Below are 16040 nucleotides of genomic sequence, written 5' to 3' on the forward strand. Positions count from 1 at the left end.
TACTTTATTATTTCCATCTTTCATGAATGGAAAGGCACTAGAATAACATAATCCTCTAGAAATCCCAGAGCTATGTCTGCTAGATTCAACTTTGTTATTGAGATATTTGCGATTTAGAAGAGCTTGTTGTGCAAATGACAGTGGTGATGCTTCCTTCTCCCATTCAGGTAGCTCTTGCTAGTCACTAATCAGCAATGGGGCCACCTGGGACCCATTCTGAGAGCATTGGTTTGCTCAGGATGGTGATCTCTCTTCCAGTCCTCCGTACAGAACTTTCCAGCCATGCTTCAAGTCCTGCTGGAGATCAGGAGGAGATTTGGTAGGGCAGGAGAGAAATAGCTGTGACTTAGACATTTCCTATTTTTGCTGCCATTTTCTCTAGAGGAGCTAACAAATTTTAAGTGCCTAACAAGGTGGCATGCATTCATTTTGTGCTTACATTTTGTGCATACATACATTTTGTGCCAAGAATATGAAAAGTATTTAAAATCACATTTAAGTCCTCCTACATGGACCTCTGTTTCTCCCCACTGTACACATAATGAAATGAATCCTTGGAGAGGTCACATAATTTGTCTAAAATCATCTAGTTAATAAATAATAGTACCTAAGAATTCTGAAACAGGACTGTTGTGCCTCTGACATGTTTGGTGGGCTGCCTTTTCACATATAAACACACAGAAAATACTGGAAATCTAGGAATTTTGTTGTTGTTTTTCTCAGTAATATATAACTACTTTGATTTTTCTCAACCTTTGTATTGTTCTGCATAGCCCACAATACAGATATCTAGGGAGCTCGCTGGCTGCCTGGGGATACCCTACGAGGGAATGCACCTTGATATTGAAATGAAAAGAAACTACAAGAAAAACCCACACTGGCAATTTAGTTTAAAAGCTAGATCTCAAAGGTCCTTTACTATCGTTATGGACTGAATTGTATCGCCTCCACCAAATTCATACATTGACATTCTAACCCCCAGTACCTCATAATGTGCCTGTATTTAGGAATAGGGCCTTTGAAGAGCTGATTAAGGTAAAATGAGGTCCTATGTGTGGGGCCTACTTAATCCAATATGACTGGGATCTTTAAAGAAGAGATTAGGACATAGCCACAGAGGAAAAACACAAATAAAAGATAGCCACCTACAAGCCAGAGAGGGCCTTGGAAGGAACCAACCCTACTAGCTACTTGATGTTGGACTTCTAGCCTCCAGAAATATGAGAAAATTAATTTCTGTTGTTGAAGTCACACAGTCTCTGGTACTTCCTTATGGCAGCCCTAGCAAAACAATACTAATGGAGTTGCATAACTGCTGATATCTAAAATTAAGAGCATTCCTAATTATACGATGTTCTTCTTTAAAAATCAGAAATGTAGACAAGAAAATCAAACATAAATAGTGAAAGGTTGAATGCAGTAAGAAGAAATTCAAGTTATTTCACAAGCTATTTTATTACACTGGAATGTTATTGTTCCAAATGCAACCTGGCTGAGAGGATCTATGACTGAGTCCTTGAAATCTTTTTATTCAGGGTAGCCTAATGATGCTTAGCATAACACTACTTGAGCTGAAGGCGAATTGGAGAAGCTTTCTAGATTTCTTCATGCAGCTACTTGGATACGCTCACCGTGGAAAGAGTTTAAACCTTTGCAGATTCTCGCTAAATTTTCTGCAGATGGACAAATACAGAAGTACCTAAGAAATGATGGCAATGCCTGCCTTTAAAATCAGAAAAAAACATGTGCATGACTAATAGAAAGAGAAATCTCCAAAGAAAGAAAAAGACTGAAGAATGAATTAAATCTTATCCAAAGACATTAGAAGGGATTGTCTATGACAAAAGTCCTTTTGACTTTCAAGTCACTATTTATTTTAAAAGTGCATGCATGGTACTATAGGGGAAAATTAGAATTGGAAATTGACCCTGACCTCAAATATTTCTTGATAGGCTATGAGAAAAAAGATGCAGATGCAAAAAGCCATAATTTCATGAGGCTTCTGTAAAATCTGTAATGGCAGTCAAAATGTAATAAAATCAAAGAGAACAGGAAAATTAATTGTGGCTAGGGGCACTGGATGAGACCTGTTGGTAGAGGCAGCATTCACGTAGGGTCCGGAGGGTGACAAGTGGGGTTGCAGAGGAAGAACTTTCAAGGCAGACAGGCTAACATAAGGAAAAGCAGATGCTGAATGCAAATCATGTTTAGCAGAAAAGTAGAAGTCTAACATGCTTACATAAAGGGAGGCATTAAGAGGATGGGGCCATTCACCTTGCACTTGGAGTTAAAGTACGTGGGTTTGAATCCTGGGTTCTCCATTTAGTAGATTTATGTCCTCCATCTTCCTGACCCTCAAATTCCTCATCTGTGAAAAGGAGATACTGAATCAAACCTCACAATTCGGAAGATTAAAAGTGAGGACTCTGCATGAAATCTCCACCTAACAAAGACTGGTATGCAATAAAAACAGTATATGTGAGAGGAACCTGTAGGATTATGTAAGAAACAAGGAACCAGTAAAGTTTTTGAGCACACAAATGAGATGGCCAGAACTAGACATTTGGAAATTTATCGCAGCAATATTGTGTGTAGAATGAATTAAAAGACAGCCATTGTACAGGAAGGGAGACCCAGTAGGAGAGTATTACACTAGTGCAGGTTTGAGGCAGTGAAAGCCTGAACAGTGCTGCTGGGAATGAACAGGAGGGGATGTGGGTAAGAGGCTTCATTGGAGAGGAAATGGCACTGGGATAGGCACCCTGGGACATGCACTGATGTTCAGAAAATTAGATTCTGGTTCTGTGGTTCTTTCGTCAAGTAGACACGACCTCTATTGAGCTACCTCTGTGAATTCTCAGTTTGCACATCTATAAAATAAAGAGATTGGAAAATCCCTAAGTATTCCTAGAGCACTAAAATGCTTCATGCCTATTTGAATCAATAGAACTTGTTAAGCTGCTTAAATGAGAAATAAAGAGCATAAGGGAGATAGAAAAATTGAAGATAACCTGAAACAAGTGGTAAATATGAGTTAGTGGGTCAGTAGGTGATGGCATTACTAAGAATATGGAAGAGATGAAAAGGAACAGGTTTGGGAGAGAATATAATGAATGTTATTTCTAACAATTTGAAGGGCTGTCCTTCAAACAGTTAGGTAGTGGTGTGAATATTCAAAATTTCATTATTTTAAACTATCTCCTGTACCATGTAAACATAAGCTTTTAAACAAATGCTTTCTTTTTAACTTATAGATTCTGTTCATTGGAGATTCAACCAACAGAGGGATCATGTACTATCTTATTGAAAGGCTGAATGAAACGTTGCAGGAATGGCAGAAAGTACATGGCACTAAATTCTATCACAACGTCAATGGTGGGAAGACTTTGATCAGTTATTCCTACTATCCCCAGTTCTGGATAAGCCCTTCATTGAGACCAACATTTGAAAATGCACTTGAACACCTCTTGCAAAGGTACAATGAAACTATAATGAAAGACACAAAACCCACAAAGTACTGATGTTCTGCTAGCAGTCGTCACTGCTCAACTACTCACTGTACATCAAATGTGCTCAAAAGGTTAGATACCAAGTAAGGCGGCAGAAAACAAGTTGGAAATTACAAGGAGTCTTATGATCAAGATGCCAGATACAGTGAAATGTGAGGCAGTGCAGTTACAATGTTTACCTTCTGTTTTAGGGCAACATGTGTTGTTTTTCTTTCTGAATTTCAGATCACGTCCCCTAGAGAATACTGGCCAGACTGTATTGGTTGTTGGTGGTGTTCAGTGGCTTAATTCCAATCACCTGCAAATTATTCACAAAGTTTTGAAGAGGTAAATGTCTGCAACAATAATTGTCATTAGTATTCTAAGTCAAAAAAGTTACCATGGATGTGACTGAGTTTTATCCAGATTTTATTTAAAGAACAGCTTATAATTTATCATTAAGTACTTAAAGTCTAGTTTAAAATAATAAAGTAAAATAGTCTTGTATCCAGTCACAACATGGTTGTTCATTATCCAGATTTACATTTAGTACAGATCGAAATGTGTCTACTGACACCTAAAACTCTATCTTAAAAAACCGTATTATACATCAAATATATAAAATGAGCATTTAGTCTTTTATGCCAATTATCACATTCTGAAAGAATTCTATGGTATTTGTTTATATAAACAACAAACATCTAGAAATGTAATTAAAGTTACTGACTTTAGAATTATAATTATCTCATTCAGGGAAAATTTACTCAATATCCTAGTGATCATCAAAACTTTGGGAATTGGATTTCATCTGCCAGTGGATGGAGTACATTTCTTAACACAGGTAAGCACATTTCCTCTGGGCTAGGTGAATTTCATGATTCCTATAAGGATCCCTGCCAGAAAAAGACCCGTAAGGCACTATATAATATTGAGCAACCTTCATGAAAGTAAAAAAAAGAGAATATACTTAAGGGTTATGTTTGCAAATAAATTATAATTAATTTCATGTAGCCCACAAATATGTTGTAAATAATCCATTGACTTCATAAAAGAGGAAACAGCATGTTGAACTATGCAAAAATAAAGAGCTGAGGGGTATATGAGAAAGATTGTGCTTTAAGTTCCCTTACCCCACCAATTTTACATATACCTTTAAAGGCTATATTAAAAGGATTTCCTTTTGTCAGGTTCATGCTGAATCCACAAAAAAAAATTATCACTATCATGAGTCCTTTGGGAAAGAGTGGTCTTTTTGAAGATGATTTCAAAATGATTGCTTTATTTTAAAAATAGTCTTTGAAGTAGTATCATTGGTTTTTCCTGTAATTGGATATTCATCAGTGAAAAGAGTAGGGGTCTCTGGCCAGTTCTTATAGAAGATGGTAAATTAGCCTCAGCACTAAATAGAAGTCTCAGAAAAGAAAAGAAAGATAGGATCTGTAGGGACGAGAACCAGCTGCTCTTGCTCAAGTGAAGGGACTTCTGGAGCAGCCAGCATTATTGGGCAATTGCAGAGTAATGACCCTGGTGAGCACTGGGAATTGGGGAGAAAGGAAGCTGTCCATTTAATATGTAAGGAGGTTGAGATTTATATTTTTATGTCTCTGTTGAGTGCTACTACCTTTCCCCAGCACAGAACACAAGACCCCCAATTCTTTTCTCAAAAATGTATCTGCCTGGACAGCAGATCTTCTGTGATGCAAAAACAGGAGAAATGGTAGGAAGTGGCCAAGTTACATCCTCTAAATTCAGCATCTTGGAGTTAGCAGGGGTTAAGTTAATTCAAAATGAGTTGAGGCATTTAATATCTGGGAGAGCCAAAGGGTTTAAGACTACTGGGGATCAGGAGAGGGGACCTTTGGTAATGTCTTCCATGGATTGAATCCCTTTAATGTTATTTGAAGTCTACAGGTCGAGATCCACAATTAATTCTTGAGGACTCCAGTAGCTCCACTGTGCCCCTTTGGTTGCAGCTCCTCACAGTAATTGGCATACTTGTGGCCTTTACTTATACTTAGGTTACAGTTCAGAATCAATTCATTTCAGCAAACATTTCTTCAGCACTTACTATGTGCCAGATATTGTGTTAAACATTATGACTGCCACCTGAACTTTGATGGTGCTCATCAATCTTTTCAAACTGAGTGAAGACAGAAGGAGAAAAGAAGAGGAAGGGCAAAGAATAGAAAAAGGGAAGAGGGGGATAATTGCAAGTGAAAGCAGAAAACAAATTCAAACTTCTCATCATGTGCTCATATAGCCATTCAGTGCTGGCTTCCGTCTTTCTCCGTAGACTTATCCCTTGCTACCAGTGCATGTGCACACAAGTGTGTGCACACACACACACATTCACACTCACAACACCACTGAGCTCAGTCAGGCTGAGCATATTTCAGTTTCTCAAGCACACCATGATCTCAGTCACCTCCAGACCTTTGAAATAAATCCCTGCTGCTTCTACTTGGAGTTAACTCCTCCACCACTCCCTCCTCTGGGTAACATCCAGTTACTCTTCAAATGTTAGCTTACATGCTAGTTCCTCAGAGAAAACCTCTTGACACACTAGACTGGGTTGGCTGTTCCCACCATGAGCTCCTGTAACAGTGTCTTATGTCCTTACTCATGTCAGTCATATACTCCTTGGCTGTCTGTCTCCTCTGCTGGATGGTAATTGTGAGAGCACCAAGGGAATTGTGGGTTAAGGGAGTTGATATGGCTTACACTGACAGCCCAAATGCCAAATACAATTCTCAGCACATAGAAGACCCTCAAAAAATACCTGGTATACAAGTAAGTGTAGCAAGCGTAGTATCTAATAGGTAATTTTCCAACCCTTTGTCCTCTCCCTTCCTCCCTCTTCTTGTAGACCCCAGTGTCCATTGTTTCTATCTTTATGCATATTCAATATTCAGCTCCCACTCATAAGTGAGGAGATGCAGTATTTGATTTTCTGTTCCTGCATTATTTAGCTAACGGAAGGCTCCAGGTGCATCCATGTTTCTGCAAAAAACATGATTTTGTTCTTTAGGCTGCATAGTATTCTGTGGTAAATATGTACCATGTTTTCTTTATCTCATCCACTTTTGATGAACACCTAGGTTGGTTCTATATCTTTTCTATTGTGAATAGTGCTGTGATGAACATAGAAATGCATGTCTTTTTGGTAGGATGATTTATTTTCTTTTGGATACATATTGAGTAATGGGATTGCTGGGTCAAATGGTAGTTCCATTTTTAGTTCTTTGAGAAGCCTTCAAACTGCTTTCCACAGTGGTTGAATTAATTTATGTTTCCACCAACAGTTTATAAGCATTCCTGTTTTGCATGGCCTCACAAACATCTGTTAATTTTTTACTTTTCAATAATAGCCATTCTGACTGGTGTGAGATGGTATCTCATTGTGGTTTTGATATGCATTTCTCTGATGATTAGTGGCATTGAACATTTTTTCATGTCTGTTGGGTGCTTGTATGTTGTATTAGTCTGCTTTGCATTTCTATAAAGAAATACCAGAGACTAGGTAAATTATAAAGAAAAGGGGTATTTTGGCTCACTGTTCTGCAGACTATACAAGAAGCATGGTACCAGCATCTGGTCTGGTGAGGCTTCAGGAAGCTTACAATCATGACAGAAGGCTAAGGGAGAGCAAGTGTGTCACATGACGAGAGTCACGTAATGAGAAAGGGAGAAGGAGAGAGAGGCGGGAGGTGCCAGACTCTTTTAAACAACCAGATCTTGTGTGAACTCATTACTGTGGGGAGGGCACAGAGCCGTTCATGAAAGGTCCACCCCTATGACCCAAACACCTCCCACTAAGCCTCACCTCCAACACTGGGGTTCACATTTCAACATGAGATTTGGAGGGGACAAATATTCAAATCATATATCTTCTTTTGAGAAGTGTCTACCACTTTTTAATGGGTTTGTTTTCTACTTGCTGATTTAAATTACTTATGGATTCTAGATATTTGAACTTTGTCAGATCCATAGTTTGCAAAAATTTTCTCCCATTCTGTAGATTGTCTGTTTGCTTTGTTTATAGTTTCTTTTGCTGTGCATAGCTCTTTAGTTTAATTAAGTTCCACTTATCAATTTTTGGTTTCGGTACAATTGTTTTTGAGGTCTTGGTCATAAATTCTTTGCCAAGGCCAGTGTCCAAAATGGTATTTCCTAGTTTTCTCCTAGGATTTTTATAGTTTAAGGTCTTACATTTAAGTCTTTAATCCATCTTGAGTTAATTTTTATATATGGTAAGAGGTAAGAATCCAGTTTCATTATTTTGAATATAGAGAGCCAGTTATCCCAGCACTATTTATTGAGGGTCCTTTTCCCATTGCTTATTTTTGTTGAGTTTGTTGAAATAAGTTGGTTATAGGTGCGGCTTTTTTCTGGGTTCTCTGTTCTCCTTCATTGGTCTATGTGTCTGTTTTTGTACCAAAACCATGCTGTTTTGGTTACTGTAGCCTTATAGTATAGTTTGAAGTCACATAATGTGATGTGTTGGCTTTATTCTTTTTGTTTAAGACGTTTTGGTTATTAGGGCTCTTTTTTGGTTCCATATGAATTTTAGAATAGTTTTTTCTAATTCTGTAAAAAATAACATTTGTAATTTGATAGGAATAGCATTAAATCTGTAGATTGCTTTTGGCAGTAATGTTAATTTTTAAGTTGAGAATTTTAGATATTTTATGAGTCTTTGTGGGCAATAAATTTAACCACTTTTTACTGAAGAAGTTCAAAACTGTGTGTCACTATAGATATTGCTGTTTTATACATAAATGATTACATGTATGTTTCGAGTAAAAAAAATTAGAACACATCTTTATTTAAGAAATGCATGTGAAGTTCCTTATCTTACACTATGACTAATCCCAGTAAAAAAGACATTTACATAATTTCCACCTAACTTATTGAATCATAAAACAATCCTCTGTTAATAAAAATTCTCATTCTTCTGCTTTCCAATCAGAGTGAAGTACAGAACTTATGGAAAGAAAATTTGATTATTCTGGATACTGCAAAAAAATATGGCTATGAAGTAGTTGACACATTCACTATAACAATGGGGCGTTACAAAGAGTTTCTACAGGGGAAGTGTGGATGTCATTTCCATGAGGTATTTATGCTGGCTATCTGAGTTTTATAGCTTTTGATCTTTTAAAATTGTTTGTTGTATCTTTAATTGTATTGTCAGTCTTATTTTGCATGAAACAAAAAACAATGTCAGGTGGAGATTAAATGATATATGTTCATCATCACTCAGCCAAGGCATGTAGTAACCAGAACTTTAGCTCTACCAAATGAGATGTTAAAAAATTTATGTTTGTTTAGACACTTCAAAACTAGAACAATTGGTCAATGCAGGCAGGAATATGGGAACCTGGAGAGCACTTATTTTCTCTAATAGACTTCAAGCCTTCCCATCAGAAATTGCATCCAAAAAAAAGGTGGCAAAGGTTTTCAGTAGCAGCAGCTTGCAAAGCACGACTACTTAATGTGCTAAACTAATGAATGACCTTCTTTCATTGCCTTGTCCAATGCATAACAGGAGGACCTGTGTTTTGGGTAGGGTCCCCCCAACCAGAGTGAAAATGATTTTATTTTAACCTATAAATAGGCTAAGCTGATAAGGTGATAGCCTAAAACTATTTTATTCTTTTTTCTCCTGTCCTTTTGAACCCTCTGTGGATTACTTCCTCCCTAACCCTTGAATAAAAATCTTGGTCAGGACCCATAAGTTTAACACCACTTTCAGATAACAAAAGGTCTCCAATCACCTTCAGGCATAGGAGTATCACATCAATACTAAAATTGTCCCGTTCTGAGTCATAACTACATAAGTCATTTCCATCCCCCAGCTTAGGTTTCCCTCAGTCTCAAAAGCCCAAATCAGGGGAGAGAAGGCAGGACACTTATTTGCCATTTCCCCATCTTCCTTCTCTACTTTTATTCTTCTACATTTTTCTGCGTTGGCCAGAGTAGAGACGGGATGCTAAGGACAAGAAGAGTCTTATTTGACTAGTACAAGCATAACCCAGTGATGTGCTCTCTGAGTCTAGCATGCTACTTCATTTTTTTATGAGTGCTTTTACGAATTGCCTTGGAGAGCCCCCTCCCCACTGGAACTTTATGGCTCCAACTTCCTTGATGGCGGTAATACCTCTCCTCCAAGTAGATTCCTTTTTTGGGTCCTTGGTATCCAACTGTCTATCACTCTGTTGAGGATCACGTTGCTCCTCCAGGCATCCTTTTGAAAAATATTCAAAATAGCACTAGGCTTGCTATACTTTGAACTACAGAAATATATATATTTGATCTACAGAAATATTAATGCATTGTTGCTCTGTCGTTGCTGGAAATACAGTTAGTTCCCAGTGAAGCTTTCTCTCTCACTCTCTCTGCCACCCTAAAGCTGATCTGTAGCCACAGTATATCATACCAGTTCTAATGCTTCCTAAACCCCAAGAGACATGTGCTTGGCTCTGCTGAAGGCTCCTCTCACTTGGCTTAAGGCAAAAATAAAACAACACCCCAATGGGGAAGAGGGCCCCAAAACATTGGAAAGCTCACACAGAAATTCCATCCCTTTCTTCCTCTTTGTCTCACAACTCTTTTGGTGAGACAAGAATATGGAAAACTGGATTTTGTCCATACTTTTGAAAGTCTTGTATAGGTTGTCCAGAAATTTCTTGGAATATGATTTTTTTTTGGCTTCTGTTATTTGCTCTAGATTTCAGGAGATTCAGCTGAAACTGAGATGAATAGTGCCTCATTTTATCTTTCTATTAGATATTGATTCACTCTTTCTTGCTTGCCTTCTTTTGTAAACCAGGATGCATTTATTAGTGGGTTGACTCGTGAGGTGACAACTAAAGTTTCCTTCTGATACTGTTTTTCAGCCCTTAGCTGACTGTCAGAATCCATCTTGGTAGGCCGGGTGCGGTAGCTCACACCTGTAATCTCAGCACGTTGGGAGGCCGAGGCGGGTGGATCACTTGAGGTCAGAAGTTTGAGACCAGCCTGCCAGCATGGTGAAACCCCGTCTCTACTAAAAATACAAAAATTAGCCAGGTGTGGTGGTGTGTGCCTGTAATCCCAGCTACTGGGGAGGTAGAGGCAGGAGAATCACTTGAACCTGGGTAGTAGAGGTTGCAATGAGCTGAGATCACCACCACTGCACTCCAGCCTGGGTGAGACAGCAAGACTCCATCTCAAAGAAAAAAAAAAAATCCATCTTGGTCCCAAGAGTTTTACCAATACTAAAAATGTTATTGACACTGCAGTAGTTGCTCTGTATGATTTATGGGTGGATTTACATTATCCTTTAATATGACCAAATGGAACTGCATTTCAGAGAAGTGAAAGCCTGCAGCCACAGTACAGAACATGACATTTTAAATTTTGACCTAGCAGCTTGAAGCTGGATCATGCTGTTGCAGAACAGATTTTAAGCTGTAGGATACTGTGTGTCTACTAATGTCTTCCACAAGAAAATATACAACGTTTAGAGTACTTATCCTATTTGCAAAAGTCAAGACTTAGAAATGCAAGGGCTGTAGCCTGGAAGAGAAAGAAGCAAAGATCTTGCAGCTGAGCCAGCCCAGGATCACAGCTGGCTAAAAAAGCAAGCCAGTGGTTGCCAAACCCACAGAAAACAGGGCTTTTGAAAGACAACATAGAGATTGGTTTTGTTCCTCTTTTAGAAAGAATTTTTGTTTGTTTATTTATTTATTTGTACATAATGTGTCTTCAATTCATATTTTTGCAGAAAGGTGTCTACTTTTCTTTTTTTAGCTTTAGTGCTCTGAAAGTCTAAAAAGCAAAATGTCCTCGAATAATTTCAACATGGCTCCAATTAAAAACAGAAGTGCCCTTCCCACATGGTTACATGTATCTCGTACCACAGCATCAACCAGTTCACATTAATAGCCATGGTATTCAGAAACCACAAAAAAGGCTTTTTGAACCATCAGCACTAGAATATTGGCTTATAATTATTACTGATTAAAATTATAATTAAATTGCATAGTAACAATGCTTCAAGCATGTTCAGGTAAAATCATTTAGCTTATTTGACTTTATAGTTTTTGGTGTGTAATTATCACACACAACTCGCTTTTTCTTAACTCTATTTCTGATGTAGGCTGTCTTGATAGCAAGCCATGTAGGTCTCCGCCAAATTATCTTAATTGATTTCAGAGTAGTGTTATCTATTTTGAAGTTTTAATGTTTAAGCTAAAATAAGCTTCTGGGAGCATTTGCTGTTCCAGTCACAACATACAGCTGATATGATCATCTTTCTCTGCTGACTCCCTTCATCATAAAGTCACTAAATTCATTCATTACTTAGGCATAATTATTGCTTAACTCTTGAACAATTTGTACCCCTTGTACCTCAGCAAGTCTCTAGTGCTGACACTGACATTTTATGATCTTTCTAAATCATCACCTAACATCTTAACAGTGATGTAATAGCAATGTTAGCTTATTACAAACAATCCAAAAAATCTAAAACTCTTTATAGAGGACATTTGATAATGAATGCAGCAAGCTAGAAAAAAAGTTGGTGACTGCTCTCATGTCTAAAAAGTTAAAGGGCAAAAATTCTGCTGATAACCTTTTTTTCACCTCTGTGCTCATCTTATGAGCCTGGCAAATAAAGCTTACCATAAAATACTAGCAAGAGTTGAAAAAATTGTGTTAGAACCATAAAAATTCTGGCTTGGGGGACTTTTATCTTCTGATGTTCAACTAAACTATTCCCACAATAGATTCAAGGATACCTGAGAAGGGTTGGTATAATCATTACAGTAAGATGTTGATGTTTTTCCTTTGGTTTGTGGTTAGAATTCTATCATAGACATAACAAACTTGCTTCAGTGAGCTCTCACTGCCATAGGTGAGATTAAAGGTCTTGAGGTGTTTCTTTCATCCGTCAAGGCACCAAAAGAGAATATGTTGCCACCAAGAATCTGTAAACAATTTCCCAACTGGTGTGCATCAATTTTGACTAACATGTTCCTGCTGATTAAAAAAGCAGGTGTTTCTTTTTATGAGTGGAAATGGATTACGTTTTCCTAGTGTTTACATAGGACAACAAACAGGATCCAGGTAGCTCTTGCCCAAGAGAGGTTTTGGATGGTGCCTTCGGTTATGTGGCAAACACCTACTGTGAACAAGCTAAAACCTGGAAAGAATACAATAATTTTATCAACACAAACCTGGCTGCAGAAGGGACAAATCCACAACCAATTGATATGTTATTATTCATTAGTCTAATCAATTATGCAGACCTTATATAATATCTTCCTTTTTTGGCAAATGTAGCTAAAGCTTTTGACTCAGTCAACAAAAACCATCTGGCATCAAACTACCACTAATACCAGCAGGTTTCCTTTGATTCTGGTACTATAGAAAGAAGAAAAGAAGGGAGTTTTGGTACTTTGTCAGAGATGGTTTTCCACTATTAATTAATTTTAACCCTATAATCTTTATTATTTAATCTTAATTAAATAAAATATTATTTGGCCTAGAAATAAAGTGTTTTACTTTCTCCTTTAAACTTTACAAGTTTACTATCTAACCACAATTTAAAAATTAAAAAGAAACTTTAAATTCATCTGGTAAAAAAAAAAAAAAAAACGGAAATAATGACTTTTAGGGAAAAAAAGATACAAATATGGTTAACATAGTTAGCTGATATAGAAGAACCCAGAATTTAACTTTCAGCATGGCTATTTTTAATGAATTAGTATGGAAATTTAATTCAATAGATATTTTTGAGTATCTACTCTATGCAAGCATTGTACTACTGCTGTAAAGTGAGTTAGAAGAGCATTTTATAGTACTCCCGTAAGTATCTCAAAATCAGCATATCCTTAGAGGGAGAATTAATATTTCCTTTAAACTTTCCTCCCCTCTAGTATTCCCTAATTTACTCTATCACACTACCATTTATAAACTAGAGCCATCTTCGACTTTTGCTTATCTTTCTCCAGCCCTTTCACGACCCTTAACCAGCCAGTTACCAAATCCTGTTTACAAGCTATATATTTTCCACGTCTTTCTCCTACACTACATTCCAACTGCCTTGACCTTGTTTATTCTTTTACTAAATCATTCAACATTTATTTTGTGGTCCAGTTCTTGAACTAAACAGTAGTAATATAAAAATAAATATGACATACTCTATGCCCTCAGGACATTGCAATCAGGGTCAGGCCTAAAAACCCATATTATGAAACAATACCTTTGATAGCACATCAGATATATGAATAAGATATTGTGAAACACCAAGAAGAGGCACTAAATCTAAGGATTAAGTGTTTCTTCTTGAATTACCATCCAAGTTAATTGTTGAAGGATGAACAGGACTTAATCAAGGTAATAAGATAATGGTAGAAGGAAGGCCATTGCAATCCCATAGAATAATGTGAACCAAAGTAGCTCTGAAATACCTGATGTTCTCATAATCACAGGCAATCCTGTATATAGTAGAACATAAATCACAAAAGAATATTTGAAAAAAGTAGGTGAGGGCAAGATCATGGTAAGAACTGGATGATCCTGTAGGTGATGGAGACCCACTGAAAGGTTTTCAGGAGAGGAGTGAGATGGTCATGGTTTTGTTTCAAACAGTTAAGACTAATAACAGTGAGCAAGGAAGATTTGAAGAAGAACAAGTTAGACAAGTTAGGAGATTTTTTTTTTCCAGAAGTCGGGTGAGAGATTGTAAAGTTCCACCCAAACCAGGACAGAGAGTATAAGAGAGAAGTGTAAGTATAAGAGAGAAGTGGACAAAAGCAAGCCTGGTTTTAAAAAATGATATCTATAGATCTTATTTGTGGCATGCGGGAGTGGGAAGAATCAAAGATGACTCCTAACTTGAGTGATGGATTAGGGAGAGAAACTGGCAATTGAGACAAAGAATGACTGAAAAGTCACCTTATTAGGAAAAGATGATGAGTTCAATTTTGAACATGTTGTATTTGAGTTGCCTGTAGGACATCCAGGTGGAGATCTCCAATGGCAGTTGGATATACAAATATGACACTGGAGGGACTGGTAGGGATGAGAGATGGCACAGGGAGTCATCAGAAAATAGGTCGTAGTTGAAACCATGAAAATAGATCATCCACAGAGCCCAGACTCATTGATATCCTGTGTGAACTGCAGAGTTTTGGTAGAGGTGCAAGTGTATTCTGTGTGGCAGAGAAGATGGCAGGTGGTGACGGCTGCATTGCCTGCACGTCATCGACAACCCACCTCTTCTTTCCCATCTTAATCCACTGTGCGATCTCTCAAGGGCTGTAGGCACTTAGCCCTGAATCCTCCTCTGAGACGGCTTTGCCTCCTGCTGTTCCCACTGAGTGAATTAAATAAGTCTTTGCCCTGTGCCCACTGTATGTGTGAGGTCATGCAGGTTACGTTTTTAACTTCCAAAAAGAAAAGAAAAGAAAATACGTCATCCAGAGAAAGTGAGTAGAGTGGCTGAGAAAGAAACTCCTGGAAACACCAATATTTAAGCAAAGTCTGGAGAAATAGGAGCATTTGAACTTAGAGCATAAACTAATAGCAGGAAAACTCAAGTAGAAGGTGATGCCATGGAAAGCCACAGAGTAACCATTTGTGAAAAGGAGAGATGGAGACAGGGTCAGTGTTGTCAAATGTAATAGATTAGATCTATTAAGGTGAGGATTCCAAAATAATGTTTTTGGCATGAAGCAGGGGAGTCCTTTCTGATCATCTTAAGAGTGGTTTTGGTAAAATGTCGGGGCAAGAATTAGACTAGAATAGTTGAAGAGGTATAGGAAGTGAGAAAGGGGGCTCATAATAGCTTTCAACAAATAAAAATAAGAAAAGGGTAAAAATATTGGATTTAAAGGAGGAAAGACTTTGGCATGTTTTTAAACAGAGAGGAAATAATCAATACCAAGAGATAGAATAAAAATACAGGACAAAGAAGGACAGTTGGAGAAAGGCCCCTGAGGAGCAGGTTGAGGATTCAGGTAAATAGTGTGTGGGGTGGCAAATGAACAAGGTGGGGAGGAGGGTCTCTCCTTCTCTATCATTTCTTTGCCCTCAGCTATTGCAATATTTTTATCTCAGAGCCTCCAGTGTCAACTACTTGAATCCATACTTCTTACCCCCCACCAAGAGAATGTTCCTATACTTCACATTCGGTGTTGTCATTTAAAAATCTTTCAATGACCCTGTGCTGAAGATGAGTCACAGATTCCTACACTCCTTTTTTAGAAATGTAGTTTCGAACAGTTCTTTCTGTGTAAAATGATTAGTGCTCATTCAATCATCTGTAAGTGAATTCTATCCTCTGCTACTAGCTGATTAGATTAGAGATCAGTGCCCAGTGAGAATGAATTCATTGGTCATGAGGGAGCCCAGCCTTTTCTGAGATGACTTGATACAAAATCCTGTTTCAAAGGGAATACCCTCTATTGAATGGTTGTAACACCAGTTAAATCAGGGTCTCTCTCTTAAGAAGGATAATTAAATGGAGGGTCAACAAACAGTGAAGGTAACTTATGTTGAACT

At 37.7% G+C, this 16040-nt stretch overlaps 1 protein-coding gene across 1 annotated transcript in view; it reads left to right on the forward strand.

Annotated features, from left to right (window-relative positions):
* Positions 1–16040, forward strand: part of CPED1 (cadherin like and PC-esterase domain containing 1) — a 312803-nt gene that overhangs the window by 275861 nt on the left and 20902 nt on the right. The window contains exons 19-22 of the mRNA XM_055115335.2: positions 3255–3475; positions 3735–3836; positions 4242–4329; positions 8458–8604. Coding sequence (XP_054971310.1) covers positions 3255–3475; positions 3735–3836; positions 4242–4329; positions 8458–8604 — 558 coding nt within the window. The remainder of the gene's footprint in view (positions 1–3254; positions 3476–3734; positions 3837–4241; positions 4330–8457; positions 8605–16040) is intronic.

Source organism: Pan paniscus, chromosome 6 (assembly GCF_029289425.2).
Source record: "Pan paniscus chromosome 6, NHGRI_mPanPan1-v2.0_pri, whole genome shotgun sequence".
NCBI lineage: Eukaryota > Metazoa > Chordata > Mammalia > Primates > Hominidae > Pan > Pan paniscus.